The 21,587-nt window shown below is 46.9% G+C and overlaps 1 protein-coding gene across 7 annotated transcripts in view; it reads right to left on the bottom strand.

Annotated features, from left to right (window-relative positions):
- WDR59 (WD repeat domain 59) overlaps positions 1 to 21,587 on the bottom strand; it is a 54,106-nt gene continuing 32,519 nt past the window's right edge. For 4 of the 7 annotated variants that reach the window (XM_068956423.1, XM_068956420.1, XM_068956422.1 and 1 more), the window contains 10 exons: positions 21,500 to 21,569; positions 21,055 to 21,208; positions 10,335 to 10,468; positions 8,757 to 8,838; positions 6,482 to 6,594; positions 5,231 to 5,378; positions 5,066 to 5,138; positions 3,581 to 3,707; positions 2,995 to 3,137; positions 1 to 1,835 (listed from right to left, as the gene is read on the bottom strand). In XM_068956423.1, the coding sequence (XP_068812524.1) occupies positions 1,600 to 1,835; positions 2,995 to 3,137; positions 3,581 to 3,707; positions 5,066 to 5,138; positions 5,231 to 5,378; positions 6,482 to 6,594; positions 8,757 to 8,838; positions 10,335 to 10,468; positions 21,055 to 21,208; positions 21,500 to 21,569 (1,280 nt within the window). In that variant the 3' untranslated portion in view covers positions 1 to 1,599. Of the gene's footprint in view, positions 1,836 to 2,994; positions 3,138 to 3,580; positions 3,708 to 5,065; positions 5,139 to 5,230; positions 5,379 to 6,481; positions 6,595 to 8,756; positions 8,839 to 10,334; positions 10,469 to 16,635; positions 16,693 to 21,054; positions 21,209 to 21,499; positions 21,570 to 21,587 lie in introns of all 7 variants that reach the window. The other 3 variants (XM_068956421.1, XM_068956417.1, XM_068956419.1) reach the window with 1 other exon arrangement.

Here is a 21,587-nt window from a genome sequence, read left to right as displayed (position 1 = left end):
CTCATCAGAAGAGTGCTTACAAAAATAATTTTAATGTTTAAGATACACCATCTGTTTATTCGACAGCAGGATCCCACCGCCTCAGTCGGTGCAAGGGGTCGGAGAGGGCGCAGCAGGCGGCCCTGCTCAGCAGGCGAGCGCAGGAGGAAAGGACCGGTGCCAGCGGAGGGAAGGGGGTAACTCCAGGGGGTCAGCCCCTGACCACACGTTTGCCCAAAATCAAAGCTCAAGACGGAAGCCTGCTTAGGAGAGGCCTGGGCTGCACGCCCGATGCGTGCGCACAACTGCACGGACAGCGGCACAACAGCATCCCAGCAGCCGGCAGGCAGAGCCTCACAAAACAGACGGCCCATGCAAGCACATTCGCAAAGCGAAGCGCCACAGAGAGAAGAGGTACAAACCTCTCGCCTCTGTGAATCCCACCACCCGGCAAAACCCCTTTCCCCCTTGAAGCTGCTGCCTCCCCGGCCCGCCGGCCTAGTCACTCAAGCACACCGACAGCTCAGTTTCGGTAGCGAATCTCAAATTGCTCCTTGAGATCCCCCATACGAACAGGGTGGGCTGGCCTGGAGAAAATAGCTGAAAGGAGTTTCATGGCCAAGAGCCTCTCCCTCGAGTTTTCTTGGCAAGGAAACGACGGGCCTTCCAAAACGCTCTCATACGTTCCCTGACGCACAACGAGAGACCCAGGCCCGGACCAGAGGAGGCAGCGTCACCATCCATGGAAACACCGTGTGGATCCAAAGATCAAAAGGCAGATGGCCTTTCCCAGCCACCAGGACGTGTCACTGACAAGGCAGGGACGGGCAAGTTAAAGTGCATCGTATCACCCAGTCAGAACAGCAAAACGGAGACACCTTAGGAGTAACACTATTAAAATTGCTGGAAGAAAACAACTAATCCTAGCAATTTTGGCCACATGGCTGGGGTTTTGATACCAGCTGCAGATACTGACCAGTGAGTAGGAAGCTATTTAGGAAATAATCCTGAAAAGTGTAGTTTGATACTTGTGTTTTATGGGACAACCAGAGCACTGTAAACAGCAAATTAAGGACCCTGTCGCCTCAGTAACTTTGAGCAAGTCCCACGGACTATGTGCTCTTCAAACACAGTTTGTAATTAGCCTCTTTAGCTCACTGCTGCCTGTGAATTATTTCCACCTTCATTGTGCAAAGACCACTCTCTATTTTGCTCACTTTCCGCCCCTGTCAGGAGGTATCTGGAAAGACACTATGTAGCTGGAGCAAATTTGGCTCTGCCCGTTGAGTGTTTTCCAAAGGAACTTTTTAAACATCCCCTCAGCCCAAAAAATGACCAGTCAATATTCACATATCCTTCTGCAGGAGGGAGCGATTTTTCTGGTCTGGCATCCATTGCCAGCAATGGACACAGGGAGTTTGGTCAAATCAGTCTGAAAGCAACCTGGGAAGTGTTTGAATACTGGAAGCACGCGTAAACACCACCGCAGTGCACCACCAGGAAATCTCGGTGCAGCAGCCTGTAGCACCTCCTCCAGACACCACGCAGCAGAGCTGATTCAACATGGCTTGGGAATTAAATATCAAATCCAGTTCATGGGCGCTCTGCTCTCACGACTGTTCAGAACGTGCTCTCGAGCAGGCAGTGGCATCCACAGCCTGTGGGGCACACTTCCTGGGTGCGAAACCACTCCATCATGTGGCTGGTGTGTCCTCCGTGTCCACATGTCAGGCAGAAGTTAGAGGAGCCTCGCACCGCCACGTGACAGATAGCACACTGGAACGTGAAGCCCTTGCAGATGGCACACTGGGTGCCTCGCACCTCGCTGCGGCAGTGGCTACAGTACACACCAAACTCTGGCAGGAGGAAAGAAATGGAGAGCAAGACAATCAGCCTGGCAGAGTTGCAGACAAAAACATCCTCCATTCAACCCTACATTCAGCAGGTACACAAAAGCCCCCTGAACCCACTGCCCAAGAGATTTACCTCGGATCAGCCCAGAAGGGATCCTCCTTCAGAGTAGGAGAACAGTATGTTTTACAGATCTCATTTTGACCTCCAAGGAGGAGCAAAGAGATATCGCCAGCCACTATTAATATGGGCAATTAGTGTGCTGGGACACAGACTGGCCCACCAGTTCCCCTGACAGCTAAACAGCTGTCTGCTGGGAATGTGCCTCAGCCTCAGATTTCTAGCTTGGGATATACCGACACATGCTGTGGAGACGAAGGCTTCCAGCTGTTCTCATCTGCACCCCACATCTCTGAAGTGCAGCTAAGAACAGGAACAGCCTTTGTTTCTGCATAGCACACTCAATGTGGATGTTATCAGTGTTGCGACCACTGGCCATGGAGGAGCAAAGGCAACGGCTGAAGTCACCAATTTTCATTCCAGAAGGAATTCCACATTATAAGGTGAGACAGTGTAACAAGAGCTAAACAAGCAACCGCTGCTTCTCTGGCATCCTTCACCTGCTTCTCTCCTCCCAGGCTAAGTGCATCTTTTCCCAGGGGCCTAGTAAGAAGATATTTTAGCAACTGCCCTCGAGTAGCGCTTCTGGGCAGCTACATTGCTGAAAATAATTTGGAAGAAACGTTTTATTTGCCTATTTCCTGTCTAGTTCACCCACAGCTAGAGATCTTGCAATTTTACACACGAACTATAAGAACACCTCAACCCAGAATCAGAGACTAGGGTACTGTGCGCCTGTGCTCCTATTTAGAGGAAATAAAGAACAGCCACCAGCATAATTAGCCAAACATCTCTAGATTAGCTGTACATGTGTTTGCAGGTGCGCTAGAGAGATGTTACAGCCTACAAAGCCACTGAACCAACATCTGCAAATCTCATCTCCACTCTGAGCTGCAAAGAAGTTGATAGTTTGCTGGCAGAGCTGACCTCTGTGCCGACTCATAGATAACTTTCATCATGCCCACCAACTGCTAGCTCCCAAACCCTTGAGGCAGAGTCGCAATTTGGCCTGGGTAGCTGGAGAAGACAGAAGCATGCACGCACCGATTCCTTTGTGGGGATCAGGAGGAGAAGAGACAAACTTTAGAACCTCGGCCCGCTTCTCTCGCAGGCCCCAGCGATAAAGGATTTCTCCATAGCACTTCTTAAAGTCGTCAAACTGCTGGGTGTTGGCAGGGTCCAGGAGCCTGGGGGAACAGACTGCAATGTCATCCGCTTGACTTACTCTTTGAGACCCTGGCTGCAATACTCTTCGCAACGATGGCTACACAACCAGCTCACATCACTAGAAGAGCAGCATATTACTTGCCATGTGTTGCTGAAATACTGTTAACACATCGACTGGTCTGCCCTTCGTTTGTTCTATGCTCGAGGGTGTGCCATATGGGTGGACTGTCCTCTCGGGGTCTCACCACAGCCATCTTATAGACTTATCATATGCAGTCCTATCAGAACTGATCTGCAGTATGACACTTCTCCGAATTACTTACTGAATTAAAAGGTCTAGAAGCAGGCTTGTTACTTGCTTTCTGCTAGTTTTCACAGCACCAGGAGTGACTGGCTATAGACTGGTTGACTTGAGCATGGAGTCACGTATTCCTGAATAACCTGGAGGCATGCTATAAGCTACCTTTTGTTTTTCTCATGTTGATCCTTCTCACGCTCCCGATGATCAGGATACATTAGATTTCCATAGCGGAAGTCATCTGGAGAAGACTCGCACCAGGGAGTGGAGGCCTGCTCTGTGTCTTTGTTTGCTGCAGGCATCAAAAGACGATGAGCATACCATAAAGCATAATACTCATGAGCACAATCTTGTCAAAAGTAGAGGCGGGGGGCAGAGACGTGAAAGTCAAACGGAAGAGCGCACACTCTGGTTTTCTAAGACACTGTTGTATCACTTTCCGCACCCCTACAAACACTACTCCATCTCAGAAAACTAAGAGCTAACCTCTCTACTTGCCAATGCTTCTCCTGGGCTCCTGATGATAGCATGGGAATGGGGTTCATCAATCTAACATGGAGGAACCCCTTTTGCCTTCCACTTCAGGTAATCTCATGGAGTTTGCTTGGCAAGGTTAACCCAGCCTGGGCTCCTCTTCCCCAGACAGGGAGGATTTTCATCATCATCGGGGCCGCTGTCAACGTAAAGGGGCCTTGGTCTGTAAGACATTGCCCTGGGGGCAGGGAGAAGACTGATATTAACTGCTACAGGACGTCATCAGGTCCATTAACCTGATGGACCATCACCATTAACTCTGCACTCTTCCCTATGTCATAGATGCCTCGATACTACACTGAAAGGTTGCAGATTTGCTGCTAACAGGCTGATGCTGCCCTAGGCAATGCATTATCACTAGGAATCAGTAAGCAGCTTTAGCTCTCTCCGACACAGGCGTCCTTAAGAGTGACTTGTCTTTGATACGTTTACAGCTCAGCAAAAAACGTCCTTAGGCCCACAGGTATCCATGTCACCAACAACCCAGCCTTCCCAACTGCCGATGTTTGAGTTCCAGCAACTGGAGAAAGCACAGAGATCTTTTCCCCCCTTGAACCCTGTGCAACAGGAGAGAAGGTAGCCCTCTGGCAGCATCCTACCTGTTGAAAACTATGGCATCACTGCACAGAGTTAACAACCTCAAACCGTGCAAGTGCTAGGGCAGGGGAGAGCTTATGTCACCAGAGAGCAATAAGGTAGTCACCCTGAGCGCTAGCTATAGCCAGGCTGGAAGCAAAATGGCACAAACTGGTCTCTCTCTTTACTTGCTTTCAACCAGAAAAGGTGGCAGAAGCAGCTCTTGGCTCTGGATTGATCTGGCATCCAGGGGCTTAGCTCAGTATGTCTAGAGAGTTTCTAGCAGTTCCTCCAAAACTCAGTCTGACAGAATATGCTACAGAAGTCAGAAGGGGCAGGAACGCAGGACCATCAACGCAGTTTGCAAGCTCTGCTCGCTTCCGGCCAAGGAGTTGCATCAGGTACCCCACGTGCCCAGCTGCAGAAAGCACTTGCAATCACTGCCAGTACTAATTCCCCTCCTTCCCCACCACAGGAGCCATCTAAGACCTAGGCCAGAAGGGAGGCAGATTCCTCTGTCTACTACCCCCGTCTCTGTACCTATGCTCCAGCCTCCAGTGCCAAGTCCAGGATCTGACATGCTGGAACAGGAGCCAGAGGAAGTAAAGCTGGGCTGTTGAGGTGGAAAGGAGAGGAAATTACGTCATCCACATGACAGATGTTCAAAGATTTTGAAGACAAACAGGAAAGAAATGGCTGTCATACATAGCGGCTGTGGGAGGCCAGGTTGGAGGCACGCTGAGGAAAGGGGCCATAGGAATTCAGGCATCCCTGTAGCCTGGATTGGGCTTCAAACACGCTGCATAGCATAGCAAGGGTCTGCACATCGTGTAGCTGCGAGTAATGAGCCAGCCTGGGAAAGAAAAAAAGACAGAGAGTATGAGACTGGGCAGAGTTGAGTGGAAAAAGCAGAGAGAATCCAGTGTAACTAACTTCAAGCCTGTTGCATAAACTAATTTTGGGCACATTACTGCCCGCAGGAGGCACATGCGCTCTGCAGGACCGGGCTGTCTTTTCAGTCACCCTCCTGAGAAGCTGAATCCTCATTCTGATAACACTCATGGCCTTACAGGTGGGAGAAAGATGATTCTGAGCATCTAATCTTTTCCTCTTATTCCTCTGCAGTATTGGTTGGCCTGATTATCTCAGGTTTGTGCAGCTTCAAGAACAAGGACCACAAAAGCGATTTTAATTGGATGTAAATCTGGAGCCATTAGACTCACTCCCAGGCACGACATCTTTTTGAGAAGACCCGAGACACACAAGCATCACCCATCTAGGTCACAAGGCAAAACTCCACCAAAGGTTTTCTGAATGAAGACTGTTATGAAGTCTGCTATGAAGACTGTTCGAGAGCGACCAAGAACTGTGCTCCTCTCCCACCTGTGCCTCACAGCAGGAGAGGGCTAGGACAAGCAACAGTATGTAAAGCACGTCACACAAATCCTGCCCCTCTGAATGGAATCTATCAACAGATAATGTTAGTTACTAATTATTCCCCCTCCTGAACAGATTCACCGGCAGGAGGACACTTGTGGCTAATACTCATCCGAGAGACCAGTGGAATGACTTCTCAATATGCTATATGGCAACAGTGAATCTGATCTGATGGTGAACCAAGCAGCTGAACCAAAACGCTCGTTTAAGAGGTGACGAGTGGAAAACCAAAACCGTAACTTCTACATCAGGCCTTGTGGACATGCTGCAAAGCAGAACTCCAGCCGCACCTCACCTACTGCTCAACCAGCTGCTTGATAAGAGGCCAACTGCTGCCTCCTATTTCCCATAAATTGCACCTGCAGCTTCGCTCCTTGATGCATCTCAGGCTTGAGAGAGAAGAAATACAAACTGCAGCAGGGCTCCAAGTCTGAAATGCTGCTGTGCTATGTACACAGTTATGAAGGCTCTGCTTCAGAGAACGTTCCCCCATTCCCTCCCCAGCTTTCAGAGACCTACAAGGATTCCAGTAACTGACGTCCAAAAGGATGTTGCGCCCAGGGTATCTCCAAATCTGGGTCAGACTTTGGTCCAAGACAGAGATCAGTGGCTACCATGGCTAGCGACCAAACCTGGTAAACAGGAAAAAAAAAGCATTAAACCTGCAATTAGAAAAGGAAGTAGCCAGTCTCCCAGAGCATCAGCGTACACAAATTTACTCACGGATAGATAATGGAGCTTTGCTATAACAGGCAGCAGTTCCAGCCTCTCTATGGTGGACAATATATAGAACAACATGAACAGGAGGGAAATGCTCTCGCTGTCGCACTTGTTTCGAAGTTAGGTTAAACTTTGAAAAATAATAGTCTTTAGTTTAATAGACCTATTAGTGTATTTTATACTCACAAACCTCAGAAGGGTTTACATTTGATACTGTTCTTGGGTTCAGAGATGCTTGGTGGCAGAAAGCTTACTGGTGAATCCTTACTTGCATAAAAAATATCATTTGATTCACTGTGAGTGTTACTGAACACCTCTGTTCTCCTAGTGCAGCTCAGTGTAGACCGGAGTACAGTTTGTCATTTCTACCCCAACAGTTTAACTATTTCATATGCCAAGTTCCTCCTTCGCTTATCTCCCTCTCCTCTGAAAAAAGTTCCCTCTTCTCAGTCTCTATGCCACTGAATGTGTGTGACTACATTCAATCTAGAACTGTTTTTTTCTGCTATGCTTTTTTAAAATAAGGCAATTAGTACAAGCTATCCCAGGAAGAGCAAAGCTCCTAGTTTGGCACAAGAAAAGAACAGGAAAGGAAAAGGCGTGTGGCGCTGGAAAGAGAATTAGAGAGGAGACAACTGGATAACACAGAAAAGTAGTAGAGAAGAAGGAAGTGCTCCAAGTACAAAGAACAGCCACCCAGAACAGTAAGCCCCCAACTGCTCACTGTGAACTGAAAAAAAAGCAGAGAAACAACACAAGGACAGGCCTGAGTACAAGAGAGCACAGAAAGGAAGTTGCAAAGATGGCCCCTTCCTATGCTGTTACAGAGCAAGTTTAACTACAGCTCAAGCCTCGGAAAAAGGCAAGATGCAATACAGGCTTAAGTTACATGAGGCAGGGAAAACAAGCAAGGAGCAGAGATATCACAGAAACTCTTGCTGGAGTTATTCCAGTAATTAGTTTTCCCTTGACTACATACTGGATCTTTTAATATTTTGAGCAAATCAAGAAACACACAAACTGACATTCAAACACTAAAAGTAGCCTCACTAGGTCTTATGCTTAAACATCAGTTCTTGTTTTTAATTCAATCGATGGGAAAGTTCACCTACAAGATAGGGAAAAGTCTGAAGCAGCTAACAGAAGGAACTAGATATCCTAAAGTCACTACTTATGGGCAAACCAGACAGTAAAACGAAGCACAAACAAAGGGAAACTAGATCTAGCCTCTCTCTGCTGGTCTAGCAGAACCCACCATGAAGCTAACAATCCCACAGCAAGACGACAGTTTGAGTTTATTTCTGCTTAGACCAGGCAAGCCTATGCCTGTTCCCTGCTGCAGGGAGAGCCAGGCTCTAGGCTCTATGTCTTGTTCTCCCCGATCTAGGGAGAGTTAAATGCTCAGGAGCATTTAACTTCTAGTAGCACTAGCCCACTCCTATCTCTCAAGGCACTCCTGAGCGCTGTCAAATATGCTGCACATTGCGATGGACTGGTCATCTGGAAAAGGCTGGGCCACAATAGGCGTTTTTCTCATATTACTAGGTGAAGGTCATCACCCAACCCATTCCTGCAGCTGGGTCCCCAGATTCAGACTGTAAGCTCTCTTGGGGAGAAGCTAGCTGCAGTTAGCACCCAGTGCCAGCACAGATGAATGCTGAGCTAATTACAACAGGAATGATTACATAAGTAATAGAAAATCACTGATCAAAATGCTGACAGCAGCTAGGCAATTGTGTGTAGTTACTTCATTTGCTGACTCAAAAGCAGGCTGCATTCCTAGCTTTGCCTGCAGGAATCCCCTGAAAAACGCGCTTCAATCAGTTTGTCAAAGGGCATGAAACAATCGACTTGCAGCCCTGGCAAGGGATCTCTTGATGCCAAGAGTCAACGAGGTGGAGAACATCTCCTCCTCAGCTGCTCCCCAGGCCTCAGTTTATCAACCGTTTCAGAGATTCCCTGGAACAACCGCTGCACTCGCCTGGCTGTGTAATGGTTCTGGCATCGAGGTGACAGTGTAAGCCATTTGAGGTTAGCACACCACATTGGAAAGTGCTCCAGTTCAACGTAATACCTGTACGAGATCCCTCCGTCCAACTGCCAAGGCTGAGGCAGCATTCTTCTGGCAAGTCTCCTGGATATTATTCACATTCAGTCTAAAAAGAAAGGAGATAGCTCAGCTCCGATTGGCATTTTACCTAGGAAACAGGGAGGGATGGAAGGGATGTGGTACTGGCAAGAGCTAATAGACCAGAACTCCCTGCTCCATACGAGCCTGCAAGATGATCAGGATCCCATCCCTCCTCCCCCCATAATTCAGGGATCACTGCCCTCCCTCTGGCAAATCGCACTATTCAGCTTCTCTAACAGACTGCTTATTGCATCAAGTCCAGCTCCAGACTAGCTGAGATTGATCCTAAGATGCAATATTTCCTTGGAAGTGGCGCATCAAACTTGTGCCAGCATACTATCCAGCCAAGATTTTTTTCTTGCCCCTAGAAGCTGGTGCCATCAATTACAAGGTACAGTTCTCATCAACCTGTTCATCCACTCTGCTTGACCTGGAAGGAGACAGCTGTTCACCACGGAGGAGCAGGCTAGTATTCAGCCTGATCCTGCACAGGATAACACATCTCCCTCTCCTGACAGGATGGAGAGGGAGGTAAGGTGGGTTGAGGAAACACAAGGGCTTTCCTGCTCTTCATCAGAAATGTTCCTTGGACACTTGAAACTTTTACTACTTTTTACTACTTTTTTTTTTTTTTTTTTTTTTTTTTACTACTTTTACTCTTACAGGCAAACAGAACAAAGTCAGGCAGTTTACACAGGAGATTTCCAGAAGAAAGTTCCAGCAGGTCTTTTTGAAGGACTATCTTTTTAATACTATAGGAAAGAGAGAAGGAAGAGAGTTTCTCAATTTTTTTTTCCTTTAAAAAGGGAAGCCTGCTTCTTCCCTGAATGTGTACAAACTGGAAAATTTTATGAAGGACCAGACAGTATTACCAAAGCTAAGGAAGTAAGAATTGAGGAACAGAGACTGTTTAACTGTTTTTGCTGCTGCTTTTGAATTTCAGTAGCTGAAGTGGACACTTTGGAAAAAGAGTCTCCTTGTTCAAAAACAGAACTTCTCCATCCTTTTGATTAAAGTGGGAGAACCCACAGTATAGACGCTGGCATGTACAAACAAATCTCCAAGAGTAGGGGGCATCCCAAAAACTTCTGAAGTTAAAAATCCTTGCGTTATGAACAGTTTTAGAGTATGAGAATATGCATTTATAGGGAATTTTAAACCTGTGCATTTAACTGTGGAGTTCTTTAACGTGACACTTTACAAGAGAATTTGCACTGATAATTTCTCTCTTTATCTGATGAAAATCTGAACCTGTAAGATTTGCAGCGATTATGCCGGAGCCCTTCTACAAGCTCTGAATACAATACACCATCATTAATTTCCTGTCACACTTTTCAGATTTATAAGAAACAAGTCCCCTCTCACAGGCAGAGAGAGACCATAAAAAGCAGCAAGGCAGGAACAGAGGACGAGGGAAAGGAAACATTCAAAGATCGGTGCGGACTCAATTCAGGATTACAAAGCACAGCAGTGCCACTGATGGCTGCTTTCATTCGCAAAAGGGTCGCAGCCTGTACTCACATGTAGAGTTCTCCTAGCAACTTGTGCACTGGCAGCAGGCAGGAAATATCCTGGATAATAACTTTCCCGGCAGCTTTGATTGGTCGGCTGTTGGCATCTGTCCCTTCTCGCTTGCTTTTCCATCTCCTTGATTTCTGCAGAACAAATGGCAACGTATTACTAGGGAGCAGGGCAGCAGGCTTCCTGGGCCAGGGAACAATGCACTAGGGTCAAGAATAATGCAAGCAGCACCCAAACCTGCCTTTCAGAAGGCTCTGTGTTACCCTGGAAAACATCCATGACATGCCCAGGAGAACAAGCACCTCCATCTGTAGGAAGTGAAAAGCAGGTCAAGGCAGCGAGCTCAAGGTTTAACTCACTTAAAAAAATATTTTGTGAGTTCCCCTGTGAAAGCCAATAAGAGAACAAATCAGCATGAGGACGCCAATCAAACCCAGAAAGGTTTGACAGGAGGATCATTCAATTATTGTTCTCATTAGAGATCTGGTCTGGGAACCCTCTGCACGCAGGCCACCACTGACTTCAGCCAAAACTCAGCACAGAAACACGTAGGAGGCAGCTTCTGTTTGCCATTAGCTTCAGCCTGGAGCTTCAGGACAAGCTGACAGGTCCAGATTCTCTCTTTCAGTCTCTGCTTTCAAGGTCTGAGTACACCTCTATTTAGCATCAGGACAAGACTCCCTCCTCTCCTGCTTTATCAACAGCTTCAAACAAATAACTGGCAGATGATAAAGCCGGGCCCAGGTCTTCCTAGCAAAGATGCTGAGCTACCACAGAGTAATTTATTGCTGGCTCAGGACTTGGGGGTGGGGGAGGGTGAAGCAGAGGAATCAACACAAGGGAACAAAAACAAGAAGCCAAGATCCCAAATACTCCCCATGATAGACACAGAGGCCATCTTATGCCAAGCTGCATAAAGTTACCTTGGCCATATGAAACACAATAGAGTATTTGGCTGGCATCCTGGCCTCTTCCAGCCCCTCACTCTCTAGGACAGTGGTGAGGAGGGAAGAGAGGACATGGTGCAGCATGACGGGCAGAAGGCACTGGAGATCTACTGAGGGAAGCACTGGCTGCTACGCAGGGCTCCTAGGAAGAACAAAGGACACTTTGTAACGCCCTCCTGTGGTGTGTTCTCTCACTGACACAAGGTGTTGATGCTCCTACACAGAAGAGCTTCCTAGTAGTAGTCAATTACGGAGGGTCTCCTATGCTCTTGTGGTGGGGTTTCCTACACCTCATCAGAAGCAGAACAGTCCCTTTGAACAGGCTAGCAGAGCATCCCTGTACCAACAGCTCTGCAAGGCAGGCAAAGCCCGCTCAGGCAATACCTCAATGCTCCTGAAGAGCAGGCTGGACTAGAAGAAGAGCAGAACTTGGGCCTGCAAGGAAGGTCATCTGGACTGTGGATGCCAGGCAGGCTCTGGGATGGCTGGGTGCCAACTTGCCTTTGACTATCATTTTTGCCATCCTACAGGAACCTGAGCAGGCATATCACAGATACAAAACATCTAAAAAAAAAAAAAAAACACCAAACCACACACACATAACAAAGAATTTTAAGAAATTAATTCCTTCCTCACCATCTGCCTGGCAGAAGCTTAGGCCAACGTGCTGAGGAAATTTTGACATAGTTGACTATACTGCTAGCACGTGCCACAAGAAGCAAAGAGCATGTGTTCCTTCCATTGCTCTGGACACTGCAGGTGATTGAGGCTCGGAGGCCTAGGCATAGGCTTGACAGTAAGTAAAGGAGGTGTCTTAGACTTGAAGAAATTGAGGGGGGAATTTTTCACCATTCCCCAGAGTAAAGAGGAGCAGAGCACACATGCTGCCCAGGATTCAGAGGCACTAAACGCTGGTGGGAGAAGGACTATCAGCACTCAATGCTTCGGAAAAGGTGGCTGACCAGGGCCTAATTCTGTTCTCAGCTACCTCCCCTCAAGTCCTAACCAATCCAGGCAGAATTTGCTTTCAGTATTTACCTGCTACAACACTCAACCCAAACAGGACTATGCAGTGGAAGGTGAGCTAGAACGTGATCTGAGAGGAGGTCAAACTCTCTTCAAACTATCAGTTCTCTAATCAAGTCACTGTCTGGATCAGCTCTGACTCTTACCCAGGTAGGAAGACTATACCTCTTCTGAAAGTATCTAGAAACAGCTACCTCTTCCATGCTGAAGGACGTGGACTGTTTTACAGCAAGGTTCCCACATAACTGTGGTACCTGTACCCATTCCCTGTGAGAGCAGCCAAGTGCTGTCTCCTATGTGCTGATGCTGCCAAAAACAATACTTAAGCAAAGTAAGCTTGAGAACCCCAGCACGACAACATGCCAGCAGAGCAAGAGTGCAGACGCTGTCCCGGAAGGGCTAGCGGGCTTCACTCACAACACTGCCCATCAAAAGCCTTCATTTGTGCTGTCGCTGCACAGGTATTTGGACCCAGGCTTGTAGAAGCAGAACCACGTTCTGCCAGTCTAACACCAAGGCCTTCTGTAGCTTGGGAGGTAATCTGGAGAGCAACTTGCCACCTCCTGGACCGTCTGTAAGCCAGCTGCCCCCCAGGACTCAACCTACTCTGCACCCACAGCTGATGGGGAGTTCCCTCTGACCAAGGCAGTTTCACTGCCCTCTTACCAGGAACAGATCCAACCTGCTCCCGCCTTCAGCAAGAACGGACTGAAGAAGCCTCCTGACAGGCATTTCAAAGACTAGAAACACGGACAACACATATCACTTTCCACAAGTAATTCAGTCACTTATTGATTTGAGGAGAACGACAACAGATGAGGGTGAGAATGGAAAAAAGAGATCCCGTGAATGGTTTCCACTGTTCACTGTTTGCATATCACCAGACAAATGAAGACACTAAATGTATCAGAGCCTCTTGAAAACTTGGACTCTCAACCAAATCTTCCTCATTTCTTCCTTCTAGCAGTGCTTATTTATTGGCAGAAAGGGAAGCCCTAATTCTTTCTTGGTGCAGCTCCAAGGGTGGAGTTAGACAACAGCCATATGCCCTCAACTCTGCGCTTCCATGACCACCACTTCCTGCCCATGGAGCTGTGATAGGAGCAAATCATTAGGCTGCATGTACATTCACCACTAAAAATCTCAATGTTTTTTAGAATTCAGGTTTGCCTCCAATAGATACAGCAACGAAACGCAGGGAAGAAAACTACAATCAGAAGTATGGGAACATCACGGGTGAGGTAAAGCTCATCACCTTTAACAGCAGAGGAAGTTCCACTTTGAACCAAATAATCACTGGTGTGTTACCAGAGCAGCTCTCCACCAGGCAGTGTTTGGGTACTTTTAACTGGGGTTACCAGAGGCAAGGAGAGCTCTAGTTTGGGCCTGCCCACTCAAGATTCACCACAAGGTTCCTCTCTCCCCTTCTGCCCTACCTCTTCTCCCAGAATTTTTCACTATGGCTTTATCGAAAAGTGCCCCTGAGGTTCACGTGTTAGGATAGAACAAAAAATACATCTCTTCCTATGGGCTGGAGTGCAGGTCATGGAGGGGAGCAGGGAACATAATGGTTGGAGCTAAAGCAGAAATCAGCATGCATGCACCAAGCTAACTCTATTGATTGCTAAAGGTGGAAAACACAGGCCTTTTGTATTGCCCTCAGCATTTCTAGCTGTTTCTGCAATCTAGAATCCACACCAGGGAGAACTGCGTCTACCCAGCTGCTCCTGAGAGTTTAAGAGGAGAGGAAGAAGAGAAAGAAAATAGCTGTAAGTGACAGCAAATTAAGACTCATCAGTTCCGCAGAGCACCAGAAAGAAAGAAAGAAACCAGAGCGTTTATGACAATCACAGGGTTGGAGGTGACAGCAGGGAACAGCACTGAATAATGACTAAAAAAGCCAGCCTGCACCTGCACTACTGTACCCAAGGCTGTAATTTGCTGCAATCTGAGGTGATAACGATGGCAGTAAATGGGTTACATGTAGAAACAGACAGCCCAAGAATAAGCCACCAACTGCTTCGTAGCAACCACCATTATCACTGCACACTCAGCAGAACTGGTTACAAAACGCTGCCCTCCTGCTTGGAAAGGATGCGGAATGCTTGGGTGTGTGTCTCTGAATCCTGCTGAGGCAGGCAGTGCTGCAAGGAGCATCGTGAATTGTGAAGCGCCTGTTTCACAATTTATATGCAAAATTTCCGGGTTCATGGTATAAACTGGTAGTAGTAGGGCAAAGGGAAGGGCTGCGGACAGAAGGGTACAGACTTGATGCCAAAGATTAAGCTGCGTTAAGGCATTTGCAAAATAAAAGAGTTAAACCAGCTCAAAATCAGGTTCAAGCTGTTTCTAAAAAAAATTCTAGCGAGGAGCACTATGCTTAAAAATTGCTGCTTCCCTGCAAAAGCTATCTTCCTGGCACTCTGAACAAGTGTCTACAGATTAACCCCCTGTGTAGGTGATGCAGCACTGTCTGGAGTTTCTCTTAAAAATAACCAACATTTACTATTTACAGCATCTCCCACAGTACCAGGCAACTTCCACAAAAGGGCTAGAAATCTGAGGCACTTTTGAATCAAGTGTCCCACAGCAGGAATATTTCTTTAGAGCTTCTAGCTATTAGTGGCTGTTACATGCCCTGAAGCGCAGGCATTTCTAAATTGGAGGCTAGTCATTATCTAGGAAGAAGGAATTATTTCTGCTTCTCATCTTGCTAAGCTCTTGTTTTCCTGAGCACCTTGAGCAATGCTGAGCTCTTCTTCCAGAAGGAAGGCACCCTTGTCTGCATGAAAAACCCACATCTTCATTCATGCACACCCGTGTCATCGTCCTGGCCACTACTGCCCACTTACAAAGTAGGCTTAGGCTCTTCCAAAGGCTCGTCACAAATACGGTCTTTTGGGTTTTGACTCACTCACATATCATTTTTAAGCATGCATTACACAAAATAACTTCATCACATCACTACACACTCTTCCTTCCAAATCAGTGGTAAGTGAATTAAACTGCGGCTGCTTGCACACCACAGTTTACCACATCAAAAGCTTGCAAGTTTCTTGCTTGGTTTCCTCTCTTGGAGTCAATTCCTGATTCAAGACAGAGCTTCATTTCTTGCCTCCAGTGCTCACATTTCTTTATTAGCTCTTCGCAAGAAAACCTTTGATGGAGTCAAGTAAATTACTTCTGGTTTCTCTCACCAGTATAGTCTTCGAGCTGTAGCAATTAGGAAGGCTTGATCCTATTATACCGAGTTCAATCAGGTGTTACAGGATTCTATTTTATTCCCTGCTGTCTTATAAAGAGATAAGCAGGAAGGCCAGCAGCTGTGAAAAAACAGTTGTTCACATGGACATTAAGAAAATAGGACCTAAAGAGATCATCTTTAAGTTGAAATAGAGATTTCTAAGCTTTGCCTGTGCTTGGCAGATGACTGATGAGAAGGTAATTGCACAAATTTACAGCACAGCTTGAGCAATGCTGATGTCATCAAGACATTCACATGAATGAAATTCAAACTTGAGGGACATGTGGACCTGACTCATAGAAAACGTCTGTGAAAGCAGTTGTGGAAGGACAGGTGCCAGCAGGAGGGAGTGCCTGCCAGGGCAGCTGCAACTGCAGCCACTCAAACAGAATGCAGGGCAGTGCAATTCCAAAGGCTGGGAGAAGATCACAAATTAGGGAGAAATTCTATTTATTGCTCCAGGAAACAAGAGTTTATGGTGCATTGCACTGAGAATAGGCAGCTCATTATAATGAGATGACAGATCATTGTCAGCAACTCAATCAGTTTGTTTCTTCCCCAGTTTTTATGGGATGCCATGCCAGCCAGTGGCTGGCTGCTCTTTAACGTTATATTCCAGCAACAACTCCTTCTCCAGCAGGGCTTCCTTTTTTTCAGAAATGAGGTGCTCTAATGTCAGTCTCATCAGTTGGTTGATGAAGTATAATAATCATTTAACTTCTCTGCAGTGCACTCTGCTTCTTGAGAGGCTGATCCTATCTTACACTTCAAATTACTCCACGGCATCCTTTCCTGACTGCGAGGCCAGGTACAATAGATATGTTACAATTCAGGATTTGTAACCCTCCAACTAGTGTCTGCTCCTGTCCACTTATACATGCATGCACACTTATTGAATCCTAAGCCCTGTGTGGAGTGCAAGTCCCCCACCTCTGTGACCTAGTCTGTCTTCTGGCACTGATTCTAATAGTGAAATGACCTCTTGTACAGGTTACTCAAAGTCAGGCAGGTGGCACTTTATTCTTGGGCCCTTGGGCAGAAGACAGGGTTATATCAAGGACAGCATTAGCACAGCACACAGTACCGGGAAGTCGTTAATTGCTTGTATGGACCAACGTCGCCGGGCAGAGCGAGGAGACATCTGTATGTGAAAACATTATACCCAAGAAAAGGGAAGAAAGACACCAAGAAAATTAAAGACAAAGGTAAATAAACTGAAATGAAAAGTGCCCTGAACCAGCAGAGTAAAAGACATCATTCCCAATGGTTCTTGTTACACAACGGACAGTTGCAAACCAAGATTCCCCCCTTTCATCCACACACAATTGCACTGCACAACATTACCTACAGCCTTGGCAAAGCGTGGGCTGCTGTGTCTGTGCCCCACGCTAGCCTCTGTGGAAGACTTCAGCGACTACAAGCATGAATGAAGTCTTCCACGTGGAGCTGTTTCACTGCAACAAGCGCTGAACTGCAGTGGATCGGTGGTGGAGCAGAAGACAACACCATGGTGCTCCACATGCCAGGCTCCTGCCTTAACCAGTTTCCTCCCTCCTGGCTGATGAGGCAGGCAGCTAAGTGCTATGCCAGTCCTATCGTTTTTATTGCAGCTGTCCAGTGCCATGGCACAGAGATCTGCAGCAAGCTAAACAAATACTCCTGCTTCCTCAGACGTTCCCTTTAAAGTCCAGCATCCTCCAGGACTTCATTCACTGGAACCTGCTGCAACTGTTCACTTTCATTTTAAACAACAAAAGCCAAATGCCAGAATATTAGGAAGGATCTAGAGACCTTGCTACTTGGCAGGGCAACGAGAAAATTGCCATTACAGGTTGAGGAATTTACTCAAGCTGGGTTAGCAATCAAACTAACTGATTGACTATGCAGAATAACTCCAGAGTAGGTTTTAATTTTCCAAACTTGCGCACATTTAAGTACTGAACACAGTATTTAAAGCTACTAAAAACAAATTGGATTTTTCAAAGCACATTGTGCGCTTACTTGAATAAAAAATATTTTCTGTTATAGTTCAGTAAGAGACAATGTAGTAAAAAGGGCAAGATCAGGCTTATTTGTGTGATGTGCAATGTATTTCAATTTTTCTTTTAGCTGACAACAGGTAGTCAGCACCATCAGCCTTGAACCTCTACTTTCCCTTGCATCTCACTGCTGGGAGAACCCTGCAGGGCAGGGAGCCTAGGGTCAAGGCTCCATTCAGGGACTGGTTGGCTGCTGGTTGTACAGCTCTGCAGAAACAGAGACAAGGAGAAGACCTTGTGTTGCGTGTTCCTCCACCACGACTCACAAGAGAAGGAGAAAAGGATTAGTAGAAAGAGATTCAATATAGCAGAGCACAAGCAAAACCAAACTTTATCCCCCCACAAAGTCCTATTCTCCTGTTGGAAGCCCACTGTTGCCAGCCCATGGGACTCATGGCTACCCTCCCACAGGCTTTGAGCTTGAAAGGTCTGCAAACAGGTGGGCACAAGGACAAAGCCTGAGGGAAGTCCTGAGAAGCAGCAGTTTCCAGGCCCTGCCAGATTCCACACAGCGAAGAAGCATGATGTGGAGGCCCAAGAAAGGACACCACAGTCACCACCTGTGTGTATGGCCGTCCTTCTGGCAAGGTCAAGATGTCCCCAGGTTCCTACTGGCACTACTCTGTAACTGGCGCAGGGGGAAAAGCACAGCCTTGCACCCACGCCCTGCTAACTGTGCAGCAACAAGCAATGGTTACTCTGTCTCCAAAAGGCACCAGAGGCATGGCTCATGGCCTGGCTTCAGAGACTCTGCCCAAAAGGGGCAAGGGAGCTATCAGAGATGACAACAGTATTGGGCACCGCCAACATCTAACTCTGATTCAAACTCAACAGGCAGCAGGCTGTCAGATTAGGAGAAACGACACAGGAAAAGGCATTCACCATCCTGTGAGCATCGAGGGGGCTTAATGTCTATACCTGGGATGGATTTGGGCAGTTAGTAGCCCTAATGCCAAAGACAGGAGTGAGCTGGCTTTCCATAGGAGCAATGCTCTTTTGTCTTCCCAGCCCTGTAACGCCAATTGTGCAAACGCACCTCTGCTCTGTGGCCATGCAGAAGTCCAGCTGGCTGGTTCTCTGGAAGCTTCTCAGGGAGAACACTATATGTTACCATAGCTTCCAGCACAAGGAAATCTTCCTGGCTAAGGTTTCTAGTTCCCAGTAACCAAGTACAACAGTAATTTTTCTTTAAGAGAAATCTAGGTTTGAAATCCTGATAGCATTGCCAAAGTATAGATATAGGTTCTCCTTTCTGCTGACTACTATTCTTCAGTGTTTTTTTCTTTGAAGGAGTGAAAAAGAGGGAGGAAGAAAGGAGTGTGGATGTGTGAAATGGGGGGGGGGGGTGTATGCATATTTAAATGAGCACAGAGAGGCTCAACATCAGATTTAGTTTCATTTTGGATCACTGTGGAGATCTGGTGGTTTCAGCAGCTCACCTGCCTCTACGGAAACATGAGAACATTTCCTGTCTAGCAAAATTACATTTTTTTTGTTAATGGTAGCAATGCCAGTGGTTGTTATCAGGGGATTTAGGTTTAAACACGTGGTTCTCTCTCGGAGAAATTCAGCTTTGCGGCTAAAGTTACATAACATGATAGCTGACCACACAAAATTTCATTTTTTACTTAATAACAAGCATAAAAATCAAGCTTCAGAGAAAGGAGCTAACAAGACTCAGACTTTTTAAAGGCTTAAAATCCTGGCAAAGAAACAATATAAAAATACTTAGCACTGATCTAACAAAGGCTGTGAGATCAACTCCTGAAGAGTCAGGAAACCTTTCTCCATGCCTTTGTTGGAGGGAGATAGAGTTTTTTTTTTTTTAAAAACGATTTCATCTGCGAGAACATTTGAGCTAGCTCCCTGTTAGGGCCCTTATCCTTCTTCTAACATAACCTGTGAAGAGACAGCTTGGCAGGGGAAGGGGAATGTAGGAATTTTCTCTGGCTTTCAGCAGACATGGCTACACATATGCTTTGTTCTGCAGATTCCCCCCCCCCCCAACAAAAATCTTGTCACCATCAATACAAGGGCTGGGGAGACAGGTCACATGAAATTGCACCAAGCTGCTTCCACACGTTATTTTTAGCCTTGTCTGTCATCTTAGAGAGCTACGTGTCAGAGACAAGCACACTGCAGAGGATAGAGGTAGCTCTTTAAATAAACTCTCCTGCATAGACTAGATCAGACTAATTCTTTTATCAGGCAAGCACCATTTTCTTTTCTCATCACAAAAGTGTGTGTGGAGTAAGAACAGGACAGGGACTCCAAGAATCTTCTGGAGTCTGTGCGGAGGTAAAGCTTTCAGCGGGGATGGAGGCTCTTCCCACGGCTGGCAGATATACTGACTGACACAGATCAACTAAAAGCAGGGGACAGCCCCAGAGGGGTTAGCTGTCAAGTCCAAGACTACAGAAAAATCAAGACCTCTTTCAGTACCAAGGAAGGACAAGAGCTCAGGGCTCTCCCTCTGCTCCCACGACAGGGGTTCCCAGGCTCCACTGCAGCAGACTGCAGACAGCACTTGGCTTTCCTTGGGATACCTGGAAACTCTGTCACTGCAGAAGACATATACCCTCCTCAATGCAGACAGGCAGCAGATTACTTGAAAGTCCTGAATTCTCAGGCTCTCAGGGGAAGAAGCTTACCATATTTTTGTAAGCCGTTCCACACCCCTCCCTGCTGAAGCGCAGAGAGTTTGTTTCTGAGCAAACCGCATGGCCGATTACTCCCATAGCGTCTGCTCCAGGCACACTGGGCGCTCAACTGGTTCAGAACTATTTGGCCACCCTACAATTACCAGCTGGTCTTCCTCACCCCCTATCTCCCAAAAGGGAACAACCCCACTCTCTTCCCAAGTCTAACTTGTACACAGCAATGATAACAAGAACTATACCTAAAACAGGGGTACATGGATTGGAAGCTCTTTGGAGCAGGAATCACGTAGGAATTACTTTTGTTTACAACAGTCTGAAGGGGCACATGCCCCTGAAAGACACCTGTAACAGAAATAACCCAAATACACCCCCCTGGAATCCAGGAGAGGTTGTCAGTAAGGTGCAGAGAGCCCCAAACCTTTCCAACTATCAGGGAGGGCAGAGGAAAGCAGAACAGCCTATGTGTATTTAACTGGAGACTGTAATTTAAGTGTGAGATTTTAATCCTACGTAACACAAGAGGAGACAGTGTAAAGCACTGAAGGAAGCTCTGATGGTCAGTCTAGACAGATATCAAAATAAACAGGTCAAATGCTAGAGAGGATTAGTAAGGAAGTTACTAAAAGAAGACAAATCAATGTGACATTTTGACAGAGCTGCTTACAAAAGGGTGCCTTCTCGAGAAGAACATGAAGCTTCTGTTACTACTGCACGCTGCATAGCAGCAACGCTCACAGCCATACAAAAGGAACGCATGTCATTAAAGCTAAAACATGAAGAAAGGATTTTTGGTCTGGTACTTACCCTCTCTTTGTAGTAGAAGGAGCTAATGGAGACCTGCTCCTTCTCGCTACGTGTGGGACTCCCACTGTACAAACGCAGATTGCCTGGAGTCTCCGTACGGATCTTCATTGGAGTAATGAGGCCACTATGGTATGCTGATAAAGCTGACAGAGACCTAGAAACAAGAGCATACACTTTCAGGAGCTTGCATCCAAACTGTAGTGGAGTTAAAAGCTCCAATAAACCACGCTGTCAGTTGGCGTGTAGAAAGAAGGGGGTCTCTGCTGAGAGCCAGTGAAAGAAGGGCCCAGCCTCTCCGAGGCCAGGGCACAGGGAAGGTCAATACTTTCTGAAGGTCAGTAGAGCTCTAGTGGAGGATCTGACATTCTCCTGCCTTCTCATCCATTGCCATCGTCAGGTTGTGGCATGACAGTGGCACATCTCAAACGTGACACAAGATACTCACCTGGGCGTAGGCTCCGTGGGTGACACCGCACGGTGCATGGTCATCGGTCTCGTGAAATACACCAAGTACCCTGCAGAGACAGAACACT

Source organism: Struthio camelus, chromosome 10 (genome assembly GCF_040807025.1).
Source record: "Struthio camelus isolate bStrCam1 chromosome 10, bStrCam1.hap1, whole genome shotgun sequence".
Classification (NCBI taxonomy): Eukaryota; Metazoa; Chordata; class Aves; order Struthioniformes; family Struthionidae; genus Struthio; species Struthio camelus.
This window is presented reverse-complemented; position numbering and strand designations above follow the sequence as displayed.